General features: G+C 50.7%; 1 protein-coding gene across 1 annotated transcript in view; it reads left to right on the plus strand.

Annotated features, from left to right (window-relative positions):
* LOC146834876 (cytochrome P450 2J2-like) overlaps window positions 1–23,795 on the plus strand; it is a 419,165-nt gene that overhangs the window by 306,257 nt on the left and 89,113 nt on the right. The window contains exon 7 of the mRNA XM_085602475.1: window positions 22,277–22,418. Coding sequence (XP_085458601.1) covers window positions 22,277–22,418 — 142 coding nt within the window. The remainder of the gene's footprint in view (window positions 1–22,276; window positions 22,419–23,795) is intronic.

Raw genomic sequence — 23,795 nt, forward strand, 5'->3', positions numbered from 1 at the left:
GCTCTGAAAAAGTGTGGAAACAAAAAGGAAAGAAAAGCTCATTGTGCATCCATATGAGAGAACCTTTCCCAATGATTGTAAATACCACACTTTTATAACAATATTGTCAATAAGTACAATAAAGTGGAGCAAGAAACTCTCACAACCACAATGTGTAGTGTTGTTTGAGCACATTAAAAAGTCCAATATAGACAAAGTCTAAATTTGTGAAAAAGGAAAGAGAATATTTATAGTAGCATAAAAAGTTCTCAATTAAGAAAAGAGAACCTCGGGTATCAGATATGGAGTACCCATGTGGACCTAACATAGTCTTTGGCAATCAATCAACTGAGTAAATATCACTCTAAAGGGGGGGCGGAGCTTGCCGGCGTAGATGGCGGACGTGTGAGCGCGGCGCTCCCTGCCTCGTTCCTCACAAAATCCGTCTAATTATCCTCTGCTGCTGAGCTACACGGTGCTAAGACGGTGGGAACCCCTACGGGTGCTGGCGACCGAAGAAACTGAGCCTGGCTGCCCTCGGAGAAGACGACAGGAGCGCGCGAGGGTGGTGGAGATCAGCGCGCGGAGCTGGGCCACAGTCCTCGGCCTGTAGTCGGCGGAAGCCCGCGCTGCGAGCTTCGGCGTGCGGCAGAGCTGTGGGGCGTGGTCCCGGTCTCTCGGAGACCCTTGCGGAGGGACGGCTGCGGGGACCGGCGGAAGCGGAGACGACATCGCGGAGCCCCCTCTCGCACTGGAGAGTACTCGGGGCCCTCTGCCCCTGGCCTTGTGGTGATTGGCGCTGGCGGAGCCGTCCGCGCCGGACTGGGAGCCCGGGAGACATCGGCGACGGGCGGCCCTTGTGGCGCGGACGACATCGAGCGGCGTGGCTTCCTGGGGGTGACCTGGTGTGCGGTGCCTGGACTCCGGAGGGACAGGGCGGCTCCCGTCGGCGAATCCCCCAGGTGACTGAACCAATCGGGCCTGGGAGACTGGGTGTGCGGAACCAGGCCACGTGCTGGGTGAGGAGTCTCCAGCTTGTTTGCCCCCTGGGGCGCGACACCCTGGCGTTAGTGGCGGAGCCGGGGAGCCCAGAACAGCGGAGTGGTGACTCTGGTGACCGCCTGGAGTGACCCGCGGCGAGACCGCGCTCCAGCGTGGGATCTCCTTGGCGGCGTGAGCCTGGCCGCGGGAGGGCCTTGAGCAGTTGGCCTAGACGAGGGTCTGGTGGACCTCCCCGGGTGTTTCCTTGCGTACCAGCCCCAATTAACGATCCCGGATTCTGCAGTGTTGCCCTGACTGAGGACTACAGGCCTGGTAGAGTGGAGGCTAAGAGGCGTAGCCATGGTGAAGGGCGATAAAATGCAGCCCAAACTCTCGTTTGACCCGCGCAAGCCGAAGGGGGCCACAAGCACTGGCGCGGGGCAGGAGGCACCTACAGGCGGGGCAGGTGCGGAGACCTCGGCGGGCACGGACATCAGGGAGATGCTGGTGGCGATGGAGAAGGGCCTGCAGGGTAGTCTGACGGCTATTGACGCAAAACTGGATGCGCTCACCTATCGCATGGACCGTATGTCGGAGCGCGTTGACAAGAACGCGGAGAGGTTGGACAGGGCCAAAAGCAGAATCATGAAGGTGGAAGAGGCCCAAACAGAGTGGGACGCGGACCGCAAACAGCTCAGCAAGCTGCTACAGGTCATCCAAGACAAGTCCGAGGACTTGGAGGCCAGGTCCAGACGGTCGAACATTCGCATAACAGGAGTGGCGGAGTCGACCCCGACCGGTAAGATGGAGCTTATCGTCGAAAAACTTTTGCGGACATTGCTGGGCGACGATGTGTTCTCGCCCATGTTTGTGGTCGAGCGGGCTCACAGATCGTTGGGACAGCGCCCCCAGCCGGGTGCGCCAGCACGGCCGATCATCGCGAAGCTCCTGAATTACAGGGACAGGGATGTGGCTCTCCGGGTGGCCAGGGAAAAAGGCAAGCTGCGCTACGAGGGCATGGACATCTCGATTTTCCCTGACTTCACGGCGAAAGTGCAAGAGGAGAGACGACAGTTTGCACCATATAAGCAACAGCTGCGGGACCTTGGCCTGGACTATGCCATGCTCTATCTGGCTCGGCTCCGGATCAACAGGCAGGGACATTCTCACTTCTTCACGGACCCGAGAGAACTGCAGAAATCCCTGAAGGTATGGGCTAGGGAGCGGCAGAATGGCCCCAGAGGCCAAGGGGACGCTTTGGAGGGAGCCTCGGGCCTGGAAGGGCAGGACTAGGTGCGGATGGAGGGCCTGACGCGGTTCGCAAATGGCCTGCTTGGCCACACATGTCGCTTGTGGGTGGTATGATGTCCAGAGATGCCTGTGTCCGGCTCTCTACTTGCCGTTTGAAGAACAGATACTTAAGTTCTGCGGGACACCCCTCCTGATGACTATTTTGTTATTGCCTCCAGAACGATGATGTTTTCATAAATTGCACAAGTCACTGATTTATTGGGGACTAGACGCTGGGAGGTGGCAGGCTGCCGGCTGTCCCTCATGTTGGGCGTGGAATGGATGGAGTCCTACTCGGGCCTGAGCGGGTGGGGTGACTACTGAGATCTGTCGTTGGGTAAAAGCGGTGGGGGGTCCACTGACATCTGGGAGAGTGATTGGGAAGTAGCTCGCCAAGCAGCTGGGTTTCCTGAGGGCGGGGCGGCGGGGGAGCGCTTAGGGCTGACCTGTTGCCTGATTGCGACTTTCGAAACGCCTGGCGACCTTGGCCCCAGCGCAGTTGTCTAGTAGGATGAGGAGGGGTGTGATTGGTGGGATGTTTGCGAGGAGTGCTTGTTTTGGGGGAGGGGGAGGGTGTTTTTGGGAACTGTCTGGCCAGGTTGGGGGAGGTCGGCTGTGGGTGGGTGGGTGGGTTGGAGTTGGGGTTTGGGGGATTGCGCGCGCTGTGCTATGGCAGGCGGACTGTTTCTTGGATGGGTGTGTCTTGCGGTTATTGATGAGGGACGCGTCTCGCTGGATCGATTGGGATGTGCTTGCTGATGCGCGGCGTACCTTCAATGGGAGACCCTAGGGATTTGACTGGCGACAAAGACAGTGCTTCCCTAAGGGCGCTGACATGGAATGTTTGGGGATTGAATGACTTCCGCAAATTGAGGAAAGTGCTGAGTTACTTGAATAGACATCATATCGATCTGGCGCTCTTGCAGGAGACGCACCTCCCACTAGCGAGTCATATACTGAATGCGAGGGGCTTGGCGGGCACCTGCGTGGCGGCTGGCTTTACCTCGCACTCCAGAGGGGTGATTACCTGGGTGAATCCCCGTTCCAGGTTGGTGTTGACAGTGTTGGAGGCGGACTCGGACGGCCGATATCTGATTGCCAGATGTGCTGGGAAAGGTCATGACCTCATAGTAGTAAACGTGTACGGCCCCAACTACGACAACCCCGAGTTCTATGCAGCGTTGGCCGTCAGCTGTCGCCGCTACGTGGGTGCCCGTATGGTGTGGGGGGGTGACTTTAACTTTACGTTTGACCCAGCTTTGGATCGCTCCTCCGGCCCGACGCGTCGCCCGGCGGCAGCGGCATCACTCATGCAGGCGAAGCTCACCAGACTAGACTTGGTGGACGTCTGGAGGCAAGGGCACCCGGGTAGAGGGGGGTATACGCACTACTCTGCTTACCACGATGTCCACACCAGAATAGATTATTGGATAGCGTCGCAGTCGATATTTGCGTTGGTTAAGAGTTGCGAGGTCCTCCCGCGTACGCTTTCAGATCACTCCCCGCTGCTCCTCGTATTGGACACCCCAGTTAAACGTATCCCTCCATTCACTTGGAGGTTTCCGCCGTATTCGCTACTAGATGAGGTTTTCCGGGGTGAACTGGCGGAGGACATAGAGACTTTCTTCGCCACCAATTTGGGCTCGGTTCAAAGTTTCCACACGATCTGGGACTCGTTCAAAGCATACATCAGAGGCATGGTCATGGCCAAGCATTCTGGTGTTCTCAGATCTATACGGGGGAGCCTTAAGGCGATAGAGGCCCAGCTGGTGCAGCTGGAGGAGAGACGACAGTCGTCTGTCGATACAGAGGTGGAGGCCCAGATTCAAGCGCTAATCTCGGAGTACCATAAGGAGGCGGACAGGGAGGTAAGGCATATGGGCAAATACGCCACGGCCCGCGCATACGGGGAGAGCGAGCGCCTGGGAGCACTGTTAGCTAGAATACTGAGAAACAGCAGGAAACCCCTGGTCATCGACGAGTTGATTACTGGGGATGGTACGGTGGTCTCCGAGGCGGGGGCAATTAATGCCGAGTTTAAGAACTACTACGCGGGGCTATACGCAGCCAGGTCTACCCAGATGGAGGAGGAAATCGAGGATTACCTCAGTTACATCAAAATGCCCTTCTTGTCCGACTCCCAGAGGGAATTCCTGTCGCTGCCCATTCAGCAGGACGAGATCTTGGAGGCACTAGAGGGAATGCGGGCGGGCAGCGCCCCTGGGGCTGATGGGCTGACTGTGGCCTTCTATAAGGCCTTCAAAGATAAGCTCCTCCCTCATCTCATCACCTTGTTTGATACCATATGTCAGGAGGGCTACATGCCGGACACTATGCGTGAGGCACTGCTAGTTACCATCCTGAAGCCAGGGAGGCCCCCTAACGAGTGCGGGTCGTACCGGCCGCTCTCGCTTCTAAATGTGGATGTGAAAATATATGCCAAGGTGCTAGCCACGAGCTTGGCATTGCTCGTGCCGGAGCTGGTGGCGCCGGAGCAGGCTGGATTTATACCGGCCAGGAACCTTACGTATAACATCCGTACAGTCCTGGGAACAATGCAACATGTGCGTCTGGACACCAAGGCCTTGGCCATTTTCCTTGATATGGAAAAAGCCTTCGACTCGGTGGAGTGGCCCTTTATGGTACGAGTGCTGCGCAAAATAGGCTTGGGAGAGCCCTTTCTGCAGATGCTTGGAGCACTATACTACCAGCCTACAGCCAGGCTCCGCATGGGCGATCAGGTAACAGAGGCCTTTGGGATCGGCAGAGGGACAAGGCAAGGCTGCCCCCTCTCCCCGCTCCTTTATGCCCTGGTGGCGGAACCATTGGCTTGCGCGATCAGGGAATATCACCGATACGAGGGCATTAATTTCCCTACATACCAAATAGGTATCTCTGCCTACGCAGATGATACGCTGCTTTATGTCCGCGACCCGGAGGAGAACCTTTCGTCAGTCTTGCGCGAGGTGGTTAGGTTCGGAGAGTTGTCTGGCCTTCGAGTGAATTGGAACAAGTCGCTGGCGTTCCCGCTGACGCCGGTAACGACCCAATTCCCGATGGAATTTCCACTGCAATGGACTACAGACTCGGTCAGATACTTAGGGATACAGTTACACAAAGACCCTGAGGTGCTTCTCAGAGAAAACTATGGCGTAGCCTACGCTAAATTGGTAGACGATGTCGAGTCGTGAAATCGACTACCGTTGTCGCTGCTGGGCAGAATAGCCATCATGAAGATGGTCATCTTACCGAGATTTTTGTTCCTCTTTACCAACATACCCATAGTACTGTCTAAGGCCTTTTTTAAGCAGCTGACTCACACCCTGATCACATTGGCGTGGGGGGGCAAACAGCCTAGAGTACAGTGGAAGGTGTTAACCCTTCCGTATGACATGGGGGGCTGGGTGCTCCGGACATGGAAAGATATTACAGGGTCGCGCAGGCGGCGCACCTCCACACGTGGATACATGCCAGCGCGGATGTCCCTCATGTTATTCTGGAACGTCTGTTTGCGCACCCGCTCCCATTGCCTGCGGTCGTCTTCCAGCCTGCGGGCCGCTCGGTCGGGAGCCTGGACTCCCTCACGGCCACGACACATGCGTGGCAGGAGTTGAGGAGGGCACATGGCTGTGCATTGCTGTACTCACCTCTGCTACCGGTGGAATGGGCAACTTGGCTCCCGCCGCTGCGGGAGAGGGGAGTGATTCAGGCGTTGAAGGCGTTGGGCATCGTGCGGATGGAAGATTTATTTTTGGATGGGGTTGCCAGAACTTGGGACCAGCTTGAGCTGGCTCAGTCCACCCCCACGCTCCTGCAGCGTTTTCAGTTCCACAGGGTCCGTCGGGCTCTTTCGGCTGCGCTGAGCCCGGGCATGGTGGAGCCCCCGGTGGTTCCGGAACTTACCTATGTAATCAAAACGGTAGCCCCGCCAAAATTGATTTTGAATCTTAAAAGAATAGGAGACAGGCACTTGGCGCGTCAGTATGATGTGGCGCGGCTAGCCTGGCAAGAGGACCTACAACTGGAACTTACGGACGAGATGTGGAGATATTGTTGTGCTAGCACCAAGAAGATTTCGCTCAACGGCCGGCACAGGTTGGTGCATTTTAAGTTCCTACAGAGGGTGTACTATGCCCCGGAACGGCTGCATAGGTATGGGCTCAGGCCGTCAGCGGAGTGTGAGCGTTGCCACTATCCTGTGGCCGACTTTATGCATATGGCCTGGCTCTGCCCGGGAATGGCGAAGTTCTGGACGAAGGTCTTTGCAGAGTTGAGCCGGATCTTGGGCACTGAGGTTCCCCCCGACCCCGCTCTGGCGTTGCTGGGGTACTCAAGGCCTCTTCCGGTGGCTCAGCGACGCTTGGTCGACATGGCATTGCTTATTGCTAGACGAGTTGTCGCACTTTGTTGGATGAGAGGGCCCCTCCCCACCATGAAACGGTGGGCTAGGGACATGCTGTACTGCAGCACACAGGCTGAGATTTACAGTGAATTGTTGCTGCTGAGGAGTCGCCCTAAGAATTTCTGGGAATTATACAAAACGTACCTCACCTCTGCAGCTCCGGGCCCAACTGACGAAGGGGGCTCGCGGGGGGAGATCATAGATACGCGTGCTCCTGTGGAGCGCGCAGCTGCCCCTGACACGCTCCCAGGGTGAAGGTGTGGTTGTGTGGTGCTGTATGGTGAATTGGAGGGGTCGATTGTCAGGGGAGCGGGCGGGGGGGCCTTCGGTATGCCCCGGGAGATCCGGGGAGTGGGAGCCCTAGGAGAGTAGTGGTGCGGGGCAGTGAGGCGGACGGTCTGCTAGTGGTGGTGTGCTGCACCTGGCTGGCTTGGGCTGCAGTGGTAGCTGACACACCTAGACAAGGTTGCCTGACCAGATAAGAAGATGTGAGCGCGAGGGGGGGGGAGGGAGAGCGGGGAGTTGGGGTTTTGGTTGGAGTTATTGAGTGTGTGGTTGATTTCGCGGATACTGGCCTACGGCCTACGACGGCCGGAGTCATATGCAGACTAAGGCATGGGCCAGAAGTAGCGCAGCGGCGGTACGCTGTCAGGCGCGAGATCGCTCATTTGTCATGGGTTGGGTGTTCACGACGCCGCCGGTCCTCCGGGATGTCGGCTGAATGGCTGTGTTATTGCTCTTAAGGGGACCGGCCCGCTTGGATGCCCGCGGCCTTTGTATATTGTACGGCGAGCAACTGCCTTATGTACCTCCTATATTGTCAATAAAGGTTTTTGAAACAAAAAAAAAAAAAAAAAATATCACTCTAAAGACACAGCTCACAAACAAGACTACATATCAATGTGTCTATACTTGCCATTTTGTAATTAGCTAAGCGATGAGACATCTGGCAAGAGTGAAGTGTGAATAGCCTACGATACGATTGAAACCAACCCGATATATTCCTGCAAACTGAGTGTAGCACTCTCAGTTTAGAGATTTAAGGCAGAAAAAGTCGGTCGTTCGAAAGTTCAAACATAAGACGAACACACATGCAGAAAGCAAAAAGCCAAATAGCCCTCTGTCTAAATCGCAGGTCTACCGTTTCTTACCTCTCCGTCATTGCCCCACGCAGTACCTGAGCTGTGGGTGGAGGTGGAGGTAGAAACGAGCAAGTGTTCTTTTATACCGAGAGATCGTTAACAGCTGTGAGCCATCAAGTGTTTCATCTGCGCATTAGTCACACGTCATTATGAACTACAAAATGACGTCAGTATGAACTACAAAATATCGTACTGTGTATCAAGACCTCTAAAAAGGTGTAGAAAAAGTTGTAAAGATTTTTAAATCTAATTCGCCAGTAGGGGGTGGGGAGATGACTAGTGGAGTAGTCGCTCTGTCCAATCATGTAGGAAAGGTACTCTGTGTAGATAAACCAACAGATGAAGGGACTGCCATTTTGAGTCTCTTAGATCATTTTGAGCTTCTTTCGGAGGAGGAATTCAGCAGATTTGCCTTGTGTATCTCCTACGGCTCCCCACTGGATCCCCTTCCACATAAACTTTGGAATGAATCCGCCTCAGAACTCTTTCCTAGGCTTCGGTTGATTTGTAATCAATCTTTATTTAGTGGAAATGTACCACTTCTGAAGAAGGCCACTCTTGACCCCACCAGTCCGGGTAGTTATCGTCCAATATTCCTCCTACCTTACCCAGTGAAGATCCTTGAACGACTGGTCAGCAAATCTCTGTCACAATTCCTTGAACTTAACAAGTTGGCGGACGTACAATTTGGCTTCCGCCCGGAACATGGAACAGAGACTGCATTGGTGACCGTGATGGATGATCTCTGTCAATTGGCAGACAGGGGACAATCGGCGATTCTTATCTTGCTCGACATGTCTGCCGCATTTGACACGGTTAATCATAACATCTTGCTGACCCGTCTAGAGGAGGTAGGAATAGTGGGCACTGCCCTGGACTGGTTTCGATCCTATCTTTCTGGCAGATGCCAGGCAGTGGCTCTTCCTCCATTTCAAACTGCCTTTTCCAATATCCGGCATGGTGTTCCTCAAGGGTCTGTGTCTAATCAAGAAGAACTAGTCTACATAGACGTGATTGGAGTCACAAAGGTGTATGGTTGATGATATATGTTTAAAGGGAAATCTTGTTTCCTTTTTATAAAGCCCTCACCCACCAACCTAGTTGGTGGCATGCTTCATCATATGTGATATGTGAAGTTATGAACTATGCTACAGGTCGTTTCATAGAACAGTTCCGTGGCAGCAACAACAGGTTGTGAGGAGGGTCCTGAGCTCACATGCAAGCCAGTACCCCTGCCGGATACTCCTGGGGCAATTACAGAAAAACACTTGTTAAATGTCCTAAGAGGGAATCCCCCTCTTACATATAATGCACCTTAGCGCTTGCAACACATTTTTTGTTCTATGAAACAACCTGTTGCATAGTTCATAACTTCACATATCACATAGGTCCTGAGGAAAGCCAGTTTACAACATAAGACCTGGCTGAAACATGAAGACCACTCACTGGATGCAGGAGTACCCTAAATACTACTCCACCTACATCCAACGCCTTACTTTTACTAATGCCAGAGTCCCAAACAATAAAGTAAATCCTTTGGATATATGGGACCACTGGACAGTTTTTAAACCTCTTCACTTCTCACGTCACCAACACTGCACACTCAGTAACATACTTGCTCTGCTGTAAACTGGCATAGAAGCACACCCGGGACACATTTGGTGTCATCGGTTGGGCCCGATGATGAAGCATGCCACCAACCAGGTTGGAGGTGAGGGCTTTATAAACAAGATTTCCCTTTAACCCCTTCAGCGCGGCACGGATTACCGCGCTGTGCTGAAGGGTTCGTGCGAGGGCGGGGCCAAGACGGAGCGCTTCCGTCATCCGCACATCGCAACCGATGCACATGACGGAACCGCTCCGTCATGCGCATCGAAGGGGTTAAACATACATCATCAACCATACACCTTTGTGACTCCCATCACGTCTATGTAGACTAGTTCTTCTTGATTCGACACATTACCTCAGGGGATCAGGACTAGTCCTCTATTCCTCTCTCTCATTTTTGATATATAATAGTTCCTCAAGTGTCTGCCATCGGCCCAATTTTGTTCAATGTCTATTTAAGCCCCTTGATTAACATAATTCAGGCCCACAATGTAAAACTGGTAAATTATGCCGATGACACCCATATTATCCTGTCCTTAGATGGAACTCAAGCAAACGCCCTGGAGGATTTTCATGCCTGCATGCATGACACCACGCAGTGGCTTCGTAACAACTCCCTACAATTTAATTCAGATAAAACCAAAATCCAACACTGTACAGTCGGGAGGATTCCTTAGCCCCTCCCTCAAAACGTTTAGCCCTTTACAACTTCCTCTCCCCCAGTTCCGACTAAGACTGCACGCAACTTTGGAGTTATGTTGCGTGCCAATTTGTCACTGGAGGCGCAAGTGAACAAAACGGTGGGATGGTGTTTTGGTTTCTAGACTGTCCAGTCTTCTAGACTTCACAACTTCCCCAAAAACCCGGGGGAGTTAGACCTCCGTGTCGTCAGCTGCCCCCCAAATCCCCATTATTCCGGTCCTGACTCAAAGCATGGAGCAGGGGCTGGTGTGCCTGAGGCCTCATTTTACGAAAGGAGCACATGCTAGCGATTGGTACTGTGATTGATACTCCGTTGGTGGCTCTGATTGTTGCCGAACTACAGCTAGCGGTACAAAAGGGGGTGGAGATGGACAGAGCATCAGAACCAATCAAACACTCACACCCAGTTAACAGATCTGGGTTTGATCCATCACCGTTCTTTAGCCCACTCTGCCACCCCAGTTCAGACATGGTCATATGCAAATCAGTCTGACCCTGTGCCTCATGGGAACAGTCCAGCCCGAACTGCCAAGCCATGCCTTCCCTGGACCGGAAACAAGCTTCCTAGGACCGGTTTCTGGCATTTCAGCCGTCTTCAGCCAGGCTGGCTTGAATCCAGTGGCAAAGTGAGCAAGGGACTCACGTCTGAGCATACCCTGCCAACTTATGGCGAACAAAGCGGTACAAAAGGGGGTGGAGATGGACGGAGCATCAGAACCAATCAAACACTCACACCCAGTCAACAGATCTGGGTTTGATCCATCACCGTTCTTTAGCCCACTCTGCCACCCCAGTTCAGACATGGCCATATGCAAATCAGTCTGACCCTGTGCCTCATGGGAACAGTCCAGCCCGAACTGCCAAGCCATGCCTTCCCTGGACCGGAAACAAGCTTCCTAGGACCGGTTTCTGGCATTTCAGCCGTCTTCAGCCAGGCTGGCTTGAATCCAGTGGCAAAGTGAGCAAGGGACTCACGTCTGAGCATACCCTGCCAACTTATGGCGAACAAAGCGGTACAAAAGGGAGTGGAGATGGACGGAGCATCAGAACCAATCAAACACTCACACCCAGTCAACAGATCTGGGTTTGATCCATCACCGTTCTTTAGCCCACTCTGCCACCCCAGTTCAGACATGGCCATATGCAAATCAGTCTGACCCTGTGCCTCATGGGAACAGTCCAGCCCGAACTGGCAAGCCATGCCTTCCCTGGACCGGAAACAATCTTCCTAGGACCGGTTTCTGGCATTTCAGCCGTCTTCAGCCAGGCTTGCTTGAATTCCCGTGGCAAAGTGAGCAAGGGACTCACGTCTGAGCATACCCTGCCAACTTATGGCGAACAAAGCGGTACAAAAGGGAGTGGAGATGGACAGAGCATCAGAACCAATCAAACACTCACACCCAGTCAACAGATCTGGGTTTGATCCATCACCGTTCTTTAGCCCACTCTGCCACCCCAGTTCAGACATGGCCATATGCAAATCAGTCTGACCCTGTGCCTCATGGGAACAGTCCAGCCCGAACTGCCAAGCCATGCCTTCCCTGGACCGGAAACAAGCTTCCTAGGACCGGTTTCTGGCATTGCAGCCGTCTTCAGCCAGGCTTGCTTGAATCCAGTGGCAAAGTGAGCAAGGGACTCACGTCTGAGCATACCCTGCCAACTTATGGCGAACAAAGCGGTACAAAAGGGGGTGGAGATGGACGGAGCATCAGAACCAATCAAACACTCACACCCAGTCAACAGATCTGGGTTTGATCCATCACCGTTCTTTAGCCCACTCTGCCACCCCAGTTCAGACATGGCCATATGCAAATCAGTCTGACCCTGTGCCTCATGGGAACAGTCCAGCCCGAACTGCCAAGCCATGCCTTCCCTGGACCGGAAACAAGCTTCCTAGGACCGGTTTCTGGCATTTCAGCCGTCTTCAGCCAGGCTTGCTTGAATCCAGTGGCAAAGTGAGCAAGGAACTCACGTCTGAGCATACCCTGCCAACTTATGGCGAACAAAGCGGTACAAAAGGGGGTGGAGATGGACGGAGCATCAGAACCAATCAAACACTCACACCCAGTCAACAGATTTGGGTTTGATCCATCACCGTTCTTTAGCCCACTCTGCCACCCCAGTTCAGACATGGCCATATGCAAATCAGTCTGACCCGGTGCCTCATGGGAACAGTCCAGCCCGAACTGCCAAGCCATGCCTTCCCTGGACCGGAAACAAGCTTCCTAGGACCGGTTTCTGGCATTTCAGCCGTCTTCAGCCAGGCTTGCTTGAATCCAGTGGCAAAGTGAGCAAGGGACTCACGTCTGAGCATACCCTGCCAACTTATGGCGAACAAAGCGGTACAAAAGGGGGTGGAGATGGACGGAGCATCAGAACCAATCAAACACTCACACCCAGTCAACAGATCTGGGTTTGATCCATCACCGTTCTTTAGCCCACTCTGCCACCCCAGTTCAGACATGGCCATATGCAAATCAGTCTGACCCTGTGCCTCATGGGAACAGTCCAGCCCGAACTGCCAAGCCATGCCTTCCCTGGACCGGAAACAAGCTTCCTAGGACCGGTTTCTGGCATTTCAGCCGTCTTCAGCCAGGCTTGCTTGAATCCAGTGGCAAAGTGAGCAAGGGACTCACGTCTGAGCATACCCTGCCAACTTATGGCGAACAAAGCGGTACAAAAGGCGGTGGAGATGGACGGAGCATCAGAACCAATCAAACACTCACACCCAGTCAACAGATCTGGGTTTGATCCATCACCGTTCTTTAGCCCACTGCATTGTCAGCATTCCGTCGATCATTTGTTTGTTGTAACGCTTTTCGCCCTAAGTGGGATGGGTATTCCCAGACGTGGGACCCGTGCTCACTACGCCACTGAAGTCAAGCTATCCTGGCTGATGACGGCTGATAGCCAGAAACCGGTCCTAGGATGCTTGATTCCGGTCCAGGGAAGACATGGCTTGGCAGTTCGGGCTGGACTGTTCCCATGAGGCACAGGGTCAAGACTGATTTGCATATGGCCATGTCTAAACTGGGGTGGTGTAGTGGGCAAAAGAACGATGGATTTAACCCAGATCTCTTGACTGGGGGAGAATGTCTGCATTGTCAGCATTCCGTCCATCATTTGTTTGTTGTAACGCTTTTCGCCCTAAGTGGGATGGGTATTCCCAGACGTGGGACCCGTGCTCACTACGCCACTGGAGTCAAGCTATCCTGGCTGATGACGGCTGATAGCCAGAAACCGGTCATAGGATGCTTGATTCCGGTCCAGGGAAGACATGGCTTGGCAGTTCGGGCTGGACTGTTCCCATGAGTCACAGGGTCAAGACTGATTTGCATATGGCCATGTCTAAACTGGGGTGGTGTAGTGGGCAAAAGAACGATGGATTTAACCCAGATCTCTTGACTGGGGTAGAATGTCTGCATTGTCAGCATCCTGTCCATCATTTGTTTGTTGTAACGCTTTTCGCCCTAAGTGGGATGGGTATTCCCAGGCGTGGGACCCATGCTCACTACGCCACTGAAGTCAAGCTATCCTGGCTGATGACGGCTGATAGCCAGAAACCGGTCCTAGGATGCTTGATTCCGCTCCAGGGAAGACATGGCTTGGCAGTTCGGGCTGGACTGTTCCCATGAGGCACAGGGTCAAGACTGATTTGCATATGGCCATGTCTAAACTGGGGTGGTGTAGTGGGCAAAAGAACGATGGATTTAACCCAGAGCTCTTGACTGGGGGAGAATGTCTGCATTGTCAGCATTCCGTCCATCATTTGTTTGTTGTAACGCTTTTCGCCCTAAGTGGGATGGGTATTCCCAGACGTGGGACCCGTGCTCACTACGCCACTGGAGTCAAACTATCCTGGCTGATGACGGCTGATAGCCAGAAACCGGTCCTAGGATGCTTGATTCCGGTCCAGGGAAGACATGGCTTGGCAGTTCGGGCTGGACTGTTCCCATGAGGCACAGGGTCAAGACTGATTTGCATATTGCCAATTCTAAACTGGGGTGGTGTAGTGGGCAAAAGAACGATAGATTTAACCCAGATCTCTTGACTGAGGGAGAATGTCTGCATTGTCAGCATTCCGTCCATCATTTGTTGTAACGCCTTTCGCCCTAAGTGGGATGGGTATTCCCAGACGTGGGACCCGTGCTCACTACGACACTGGAGTCAAGCTATCCTGGCTGATGACGGCTGATAGCCAGAAACCGGTCCTAGGATGCTTGATTCCGGTCCAGGGAAGACATGGCTTGGCAGTTCGGGCTGGACTGTTCCCATGAGGCACAGGGTCAAGACTGATTTGCATATGGCCATGTCTAAACTGGGGTGGTGTAGTGGGCAAAAGAACGATGGATTTAACCCAGATCTCTTGACTGGGGAAGAATGTCTGCATTGTCAGCATTCCGTCCATCATTTGTTTGTTGTAACGCTTTTCGCCCTAAGTGGGATGGGTATTCCCAGGCGTGGGACCCGTGCTCACTACGCCACTGGAGTCAAGCTATCCTTGCTGATGACGGCTGATAGCCAGAAACCGGTCCTAGGATGCTTGATTCCGGTCCAGGAAAGACATGGCTTGGCAGTTCGAGCTGGACTGTTCCCATGAGGCACAGGGTCAAGACTGATTTGCATATGGCCATGTCTAAACTGGGGTGGTGTAGTGGGCAAAAGAACACTGGATTTAACCCAGATCTCTTGACTGGGGGAGAATGTCTGCATTGTCAGCATTCCGTCCATCATTTGTTTGTTGTAACGCCTTTCGCCCTAAGTGGGATGGGTATTCCCAGACGTGGGACCCGTGCTCACTTCGCCACTGGAGTCAAGCTATCTTGGCTGATGACGGCTGATAGTCAGAAACCGGTCCTAGGATGCTTGATTCCGGTCCAGGGAAGACATGGCTTGGCAGTTCGGGCTGGACTGTTCCCATGAGGCACAGGGTCAAGACTGATTTGCATATGGCCATGTCTAAACTGGCGTGGTGTAGTGGGCAAAAGAACAATGGATTTAACCCAGATCTCTTGACTGGGGGAGAATGTCTGCATTGTCAGCATTCCGTCCATCATTTGTTTGTTGTAACGCTTTTCGCCCTAAGTGGGATGGGTATTCCCAGACGTGGGACCCGTGCTCACTACGCCACTGGAGTCAAGCTATCCTGGCTGATGACGGCTGATAGCCAGAAACCGGTCCTAGGATGCTTGATTCCGGTCCAGGGAAGACTTGGCAGTTCGGGCTGGACTGTTCCCATGAGGCACAGGGTCAAGACTGATTTGCATATGGCCATGTCTAAACTGGGGTGGTGTAGTGGGCAAAAGAACGATGGATTTAACCCAGATCTCTTGACTGGGGGAGAATGTCTGCATTGTCAGCATTCCGTCCACCATTTGTTTGTTGTAACGCTTTACGCCCTAAGTGGGATGGGTATTCCCAGACGTGGGACCCGTGCTCACTACGCCACTGGAGTCAAGCTATCCTGGCTGATGACGGCTGATAGCCATAAACCGGTCATAGGATGCTTGATTCCGGTCCAGGGAAGACATGGCTTGGTAGTTCGGGCTGGACTGTTCCCATGAGGCACAGGGTCAAGACTGATTTGCATATGGCCATGTCTAAACTGGGGTGGTGTAGTGGGCAAAAGAACGATGGATTTAATCCAGATCTCTTGACTGGGGGAGAATGTCTGCATTGTCAGCATTCCGTCCATCATTTGTTTGTTGTAACGCTTTTCGCCCTAAGTGGGATGGGTATTCCCAGGCGTGGGACCCGTGCTCACTACGCCACTGGAGACAAGCTATCCTTGCTGATGACGGCTGATAGCCAGAAACCGGTCCTAGGATGCTTGATTCCGCTCCAGGGAAGACATGGCTTGGCAGTTCGGGCTGGACTGTTCCCATGAGGCACAGGGTCAAGACTGATTTGCATATGGCCATGTCTAAACTGGGGTGGTGTAGTGGGCAAGAGAACGATGGATTTAACCCAGATCTCTTGACTGGGGGAGAATGTCTGCATTGTCAGCATTCCGTCCATCATTTGTTTGTTGTAACGCTTTTCGCCCTAAGTGGGATGGGTATTCCCAGACGTGGGACCCGTGCTCACTACGCCACTGGAGTCAAGCTATCCTGGCTGATGACGGCTGATAGCCAGAAACCGGTCCTAGGATGCTTGATTCCGGTCCAGGGAAGACATGGCTTGGCAGTTCGGGCTGGACTGTTCCCATGAGGCACAGGGTCAAGACTGATTTGCATATGGCCATGTCTAAACTGGGGTGGTGTAGTGGGCAAAAGAACAATGGATTTAACCCAGATCTCTTGACTGGGGGAGAATGTCTGCATTGTCAGCATTCCGTCCATCATTTGTTTGTTGTAACGCTTTTCGCCCTAAGTGGGATGGGTATTCCCAGACGTGGGACCCGTGCTCACTACGCCACTGGAGTCAAGCTATCCTGGCTGATGACGGCTGATAGCCAGAAACCGGTCCTAGGATGCTTGATTCCGGTCCAGGGAAGACATGGCTTGGCAGTTCGGGCTGGACTGTTCCCATGAGGCACAGGGTCAAGACTGATTTGCATATGGCCATGTCTAAACTGGGGTGGTGTAGTGGGCAAAAGAACAATGGATTTAACCCAGATCTCTTGACTGGGGGAGAATGTCTGCATTGTCAGCATTCCGTCCATCATTTGTTTGTTGTAACGCCTTTCGCCCTAAGTGGGATGGGTATTCCCAGACGTGGGACCCGTGCTCACTACGCCACTGGAGTCAAGCTATCCTGTCTGATGACGGCTGATAGCCAGAAACCGGTCCTAGGATGCTTGATTCCGGTCCAGGGAAGACATGGCTTGGCAGTTCGGGCTGGACTGTTCCCATGAGGCACAGGGTCAAGACTGATTTGCATATGGCCATGTCTAAACTGGGGTGGTGTAGTGGGCAAAAGAACGATGGATTTAACCCAGGTCTCTTGACTGGGGGAGAATGTCTGCATTGTCAGCATTCCATCCATCATTTGTTTGTTGTAACGCTTTTCGCCCTAAGTGGGATGGGTATTCCCAGACGTGGGACCCGTGCTCACTACGCCACTGGAGTCAAGCTATCCTGGCTGATGACGGCTGATAGTCAGAAACCGGTCCTAGGATGCTTGATTCCGGTCCAGGGAAGACATGGCTTGGCAGTTCGGGCTGGACTGTCCCCATGAGGCACAGGGTCAAGACTGATTTGCATATGGCCATGTCTAAACTGGGGTGGTGTAGTGGGCAAAAGAACGATGGATTTAACCCAGATCTCTTGACTGGGGGAGAATGTCTGCATTGTCAGCATTCCGTCCATCCTTTGTTTGTTGAACTACAGCTAGCAGCACTCAGCCAGGTCTGTTAGCGGTGCACCCCCGGCCCGAGTGGCAGCTATGGTTGAGCTCCCTACCTCTGGTAAGTGCTGCCTGGGTGAGTGAGATTGTTGCCGGTTACAGCCTGGTTATTTGATGTTTTTACCAACCCACAGGATTTCAGTTTCTGACCATTTAATGGTGCTCTGCCGCCTGGCCACTGTCCTATTAGAGAAGACATGTCTTTCTCAACAAGGAGATCAAGTGAGCATTTGTCAGAGGCACAGACCTACATGCCTTAGGGTCTTGTGTATGAATACATTAATGTGCTCAAAATAGGCAGGAGAATTTACACTATATTATGGTGTGTAAAGCACATCCATTAATATGCCACTCAGGCGCTTTGCTGATTTTGGTGCCACTAAGTTATACGTGTTTCATATACAGAGGCTGCTTGTGTCAGTATGCTTTTGATTCTTGTTTCGTCGAGCACTAAACGTCCCCTTTATATAGGAAACTTCTCCTTTTCTGTGTCTTACGATTGTGACTGTTGTGCTGCTCTGGAACATAAAAAACGAAGGTCTACTTTTCTCACAACTTTAAGCATCAGTGACCTCTGCTCCTTACATGCACTTATGGTGCCAGTCCAACTGAATATTGTTTGTCATTCTAGAAGCACAGTATTCTATTTTTATGTGACTGAATTCAAACTACTTGCTGAGTGGAGGTGGTAACTGGTAAGAAGTGATGTTTATATAATGGAAAGTGGTAGCCTAGCCTATAAAGATGAGTACAATGCAGATCAAAATGCCATTAGCACCTACCTCCAGCAGCATTTGCAGCCTGCTTACACATGACACTCACCTTACATCACTTCTCTATGGTTTTTCAGTTGTTTCCTCATTTATTTTTTTTCTTTATGCCTGTGACAAGAGTAGGTACAATCCACTTCATACACTAGTTGGCAACTTCCCTCACATTCATGCTGTCCAAACTGGCTCAAGCCACCAACTCGCATCCTAAGGACCAGCGTGAGCTTGATGATTCAAAGGACAAGCAGTGGGAATGTGCATGCAGAGAAAGGTCATCAGAGAAACTGATCTTTTTCATGGCTATGGGATAGAGAGCAGTGTAGAATCTTGTTTTTAGTCTCTTGAGGTGGCCTTTAGAGTTCCCAGGAATTAGATTGACACAGTAGAGAAAGTTGACTGAGCTCCCACACAAACTGACTAGGAAGATTCACGAGGATACTCTGTTCTTTACCTTCAGGTTATCCTTTGGCTCCTGGAAGCTTGACCACATTTAAAGGGTACTATTTCGAGAAATGAACTGGGTGTCATAAGTGCTAATTAGTTGGAGTTGTTCAATGTAAAGAACAGGAGTGCATGTGTATTCTTCACAGCTGATTTTTAGCTGAAGCACTCCCATGTAAGTGAATATATTTTCCAGCTGCCTCCATCATGTCCTTCCCTCCCCCGCTTTTGTTTTTCTTTTTTTAAACATATTTTATTATCTTTTGTATTCAGTCGTAAGCACGTGCATTCATCATTATAACAGACTTCTTAACAGAAATGCATTTAACATATTTTACTCCTGTTCTGTCTGCATATCATTATCATGAAGTCGGCATTTTTTAGTGCTCCATAAAAGAGCATCTCCCAATCCTCATGGGTCTCCCTCCCCTCCCCCTCCAACTTCCCCCAACTACCCCCCTCCCCCCGCGCTGCTGTCTACTAGAGCATTGTCCTCCCTTCCTCTGATTTTGATTGCGGCAGTCACCTGGAGTGTCAGTAGTGCTTTGTGTCTACCCATCCCGTCGTGTGCATCTTAATCTTTAGGCTCTGCCTTCTCCTGACGCTTGTTCCAGTCTCTCGTCCTGTTCCTGATTCCCGTGGCTCCCGTGTCTAGATGGTCCCGTGGGGGTATTGGGTTCAGATTGACATTTTTCAGGTCCTCTACCAGCACCTCCAAAGCTTGGGCCCTTTAAAGTCTTTCTATGCCACTTTTCGCGGTCCGGAGCAATACTCTGCCCTTCGCAACCTGCTCATTTCTCCAGCTCGCGCATCCACCTATGGATGCAGGAGCCAGGTGCTGCTTTCCACTTGCTTGTTATTTCCCGCCTTGCCAATATAAAGACCAAATCTTAAAATCCAGCCATTACCTTAGTCTTAGCTGAGTGGGGAAACACCTTACGTAATACATGTTCTGGCGTGCATGGCACCATCCACCCCGTGACTCTAGCCGTTTCCCTTGTCACTTCCTGCCAGTAAGCCGCTAACAGGGGACAGCTCCACAGCATGTGTATGTAGTTAGCTCCCTTTTCTCTGCATCGCGGGCATTCTGCATCCTCCCTGTGGAAGAACCGATTGAGCCTGCCCAGTGTGATGTATGCCCGGTGTGGTGTATAGAAGCTAATCAGACTAAATCTCGCATTGCGAGAGACTTTAGTGGCCCTTTGTAGTGTGTTGTCCCAATCTTTGTCCTCTAAGGATCTGCCTAGGTCAACCTCCCATTTGGTCCGTAGTCCCTCCAGCGGTCGTGTGTTGTCTCTTCTGATTTCCCTGTATAGACATGTGACACCTTTTATTACGCCCCTCACCAAGCTTATGTATTCACAGGTAGAGTGAGTCGATAGTTCCGTCATCCCTACTCCCCAGTGTCTACGCATTACCCCCGTGACTGCCCCAAAAAGCAGAAAGTTGCCCTGCCGGCTATCCCAGTCTGTACGGAATGCCTCTTAGGTGAGTAATTCCCCGTCTCTGTAGAGGTCTCCAATTTTGGTAACCCTGGCTTGTGCCCATTCCTCTATCATCCTCCATTGTCCCCCATGTGGGAGTGCCTCAAGCACTGCGACCGACATCTCCAGTGAGTATGGGCGTCTTGTCCCCGTTTTTTGCAGGCATCTGCCCCAACAATGCCGTATCACCTTATGTTCATTAGTACGCACATGCTGCAGTTTGATAGTGCCCATCAGCGTACTCAGTACATCTGCCCTTTTCGGGGTAAAGGGTGGCCTCCTTCGTTCCAGGTCTAGGCTTCCTGCCACCCATTGTGTGAACCGCTGAAGTTGTATCGCCAGGTAGTATGCCTCCATCTCTGGGACCGCCAAACCCCCCTCGAGTTGCGCCCTCATCAGTGTGGATAGGGCCACCCTCCGTCTGCCGGCTCCCAATATAAAAGATGTGATACTTGAGTCCAGCTCTCAGAACCAAGCTCCTGGTATCCATACTGGCAGTGTGGTAAAGAAATATAGCAGCCTGGAGAGAGCCACCATCTTCAAAAAGGAAATCCGCCCTGCCACAGACAAAGGCACACCCCCCCAAAAGGCCATACTGCCTCTTAGTGATTGTAAGGCTCCCCCACATTCCTCTCTTGCACATCCGACATGGAGTGAAAGATCTTCACTCCCAGGTATCGGAAGCATTGAGTGATGTCTTGTCCATCCAGTTGTCCCAGGACGATCAGGTAGCGACCCTCCGGGTCTACTTTATGGTCAACGTGTTGGAAGGGGACCCCTGCCCGCACTCAGATGACCACCCCCTTTTCTAACGCCGAGTACGACGTATAATATGCTTGCCCTCTCCACCTGCGGTGTAATGCAGCACCCTCCGATGCCAGTGTGTGGGTCTCCTGGAGCATGGCTATACGAACCCCCCACCGATTCAAGTGCAGGAATATTTTGTCTCATGTGCATGGAGTGCATACCCCTTACGTTCCAGGATATGATGCATATGTGTCAAGCCCTTTTCCCGTTCACAAACAGGCCGATTCTCAGAATCAGCCCGTTTGCAACGGGAGTAGGCCTTTTGGGATGTATCATCCCAAAAGGGCATAGCAAATTAGAGAATCGCAAAATTTGCGACACCCTATTTTGCGATTGCATTTAAGGAATCGCATATTGCGATTCCTTAAATGCAATGAAAAAAAGGACATAAGTTGTGCGAATTTGGCATAAAAATTCGCAAATTGCCACCAACTTACAGTTGGTGGTAATTTGTGAATTCTTTGAAAAAAGCATTGTTTTGCTTTTTTCAAAGTGCCATGTGGCACACATTCATGCCCTTAGGGCATGTATGTGCGCCACATGTGCACACATGCACATTTCAGGGGTGCAACAGGGTGTCCTTTTGGAACCCTTGCACCCTTGAAATTGTGTGCGCAATTTGCGAGTATCTATTTGGTACCTTAATTGCGACTCACAATTTGCAAGTCATAATTAAGGAATATGAGGGAATCGCAAAATATTTGCGATTTTTTTTGATTGAATTTGGTTTTGCGATTTTGAAATAGTGATTCTCTAAGAATCACTATTTGGAAATCGCAAAATCTTTCATTGATACATATGCCCCTATATGTTGACTGTTTCATCATGATTAGTTATTGTCCCCCCCAACCCTGCTCGCCATGGACCAGGCCCCTAATGAGCGTCTCAGAGCCCTGCCATGTTTGCAGCCATATCTACTGCCCTTCTGTTGATGACAGCAGCGCCCCTTTCTCCCAACATAGAACCGGTTTAACATCCCAACTCCCCCTCCCCAGGACAAGTGAGAAAGTCTTCCCCCATGCAAACAATGCACTCCTGTGCTAATGCAACTATGGTCCAAAGTTCGGGTAGTGGCTAGGCCAGTGACCACCTGGAGGAGATCCATGTCCCACCCCTCGGCTTCCCCTCCACCCAGTGCATGTTGAATTTCACTAGTAATCCTAGCACCTTTTGTCTTTTTTTCTTCTTTAGCCATGCTGCACAGGCGCGACCCATTAGTTTTGCCAGTGCATGATTATTACATTGTTGTTCTAGGCAATAAAAAAAATTCTATCTTTTCCAAACAGTCCAAGGATATTAAAAAAAACTATCTTCTCCAAACAGTTTAAGAGTGATCCTAGCTCCAGTTTTGATGAGGAAAATTTGGCACAGTGCACCATGGATCTGTTCTTCGCAGGCACCGAAACAACTTCAACTACTCTGCGCTGGGCCATTCTGTACATGGCAGTATACACAGAAATTCAAGGTAATGTTCATCAGAATTAAGATATGGATCACTCATTAAATCAAGGTATTTTACTGTAAATTTGAAGGATATCAATTTGTTCGATAGATTAAATGTTACAGAGCAGTAAGCATACAATCTGAGTTATCTGAAACAGACATTACCCCACTGGCAATGTAATTTTTTTTTTTAAATAGCAAAAAATTCTAGAGTAGACAGAATAAGGGAACTCACAAGAAGAAATTAAAAAATAATAATTACTGTTTAAAATATGTTAATTGAAAATTATTTAGAGGGCTGTAAATTCCATGACAGAATATTGAACTGTTGCTACAGCATTGTATATCTGCCTTTTCAAGTTTTATTTTTACTTCAACCTTTTTCATATTAACAATAGTCAAGCAAATGGTTTGTTAAGAAGCAGATTATGCACAGGGCCATGAGAGTCCAATTTCTTGATCAACCAATAATGCTCTAGACACACCCAGACCAGTCCCATCTTCAAGGACTCTTATATACATTCACCATACATTATTGGGCCCCTCCAACTTAAATCACACACTGACAGTGCTATAGAGGTACCTGCATTGTTTAAATACAATTGTGATTTATTTTCTCTGCCTGGCAGAAGTGTGTTTTTTATTTTTTTGTTTAAAGTAAGTTTATTGGAAGTGAAGCAAATTACAATTGGATAATACATTACAGATGAGACTGATAATACATTTAAGAATAATAAACACAATGCAGTTTAGAGGAGGGGAAGGGGGTGTGCATGGTATTAAATGGGAGTAATCTGATAAATATATTCAAGAGTGACAATATTTAGAACAACAGTAGTATACAAAAATTAAAATTCAGGAAGGTTGAATCACTTCTTCATTAGGTGGATGAACAAAATATGGTTTTGCATGTTTGTTTAAAAAGTTATTTACTGGGGACCTTAGGTCTATACGTTTAAATACAAGTGATATAGGTTGCATAAATGCAGTCTATGATTAAGGCAGATTTTATACCACCATGCCTGAAATGATAACTGGGTGAGGTCCTTCCAATTTTATTTTATTTGTTGACAACTCCACTGGCAACAGTAAACACAGTAGTCACAAATCAATTAAATCTATGTTCCAATCATCAGACAGACTTCCCAAGAAAATATTAACATTAGAGAAAGGCACTTTCGAATGGAAAATAGAGCTAATCTGATTCCAGACTTGTAACAAGAACTCATGCATGAGAGGACTTGTCAAGAGTAAATGTTTTTGAGGAACATGACCAACAAGTATCAGTAAGGTCTGGGTTAAGCTTTTTTAACGTTACGGGGTACAGTAAGAGTCTGTTATAAATATGAAACAGTGTTTGTGTAGCATTTGCTGCTCAGGAAGACTTTCTAAGCATTGT

The sequence above is a fragment of the Triturus cristatus genome, chromosome 4_2, assembly GCF_964204655.1.
Source record: "Triturus cristatus chromosome 4_2, aTriCri1.1, whole genome shotgun sequence".
NCBI classification, from domain to species: Eukaryota; Metazoa; Chordata; class Amphibia; order Caudata; family Salamandridae; genus Triturus; species Triturus cristatus.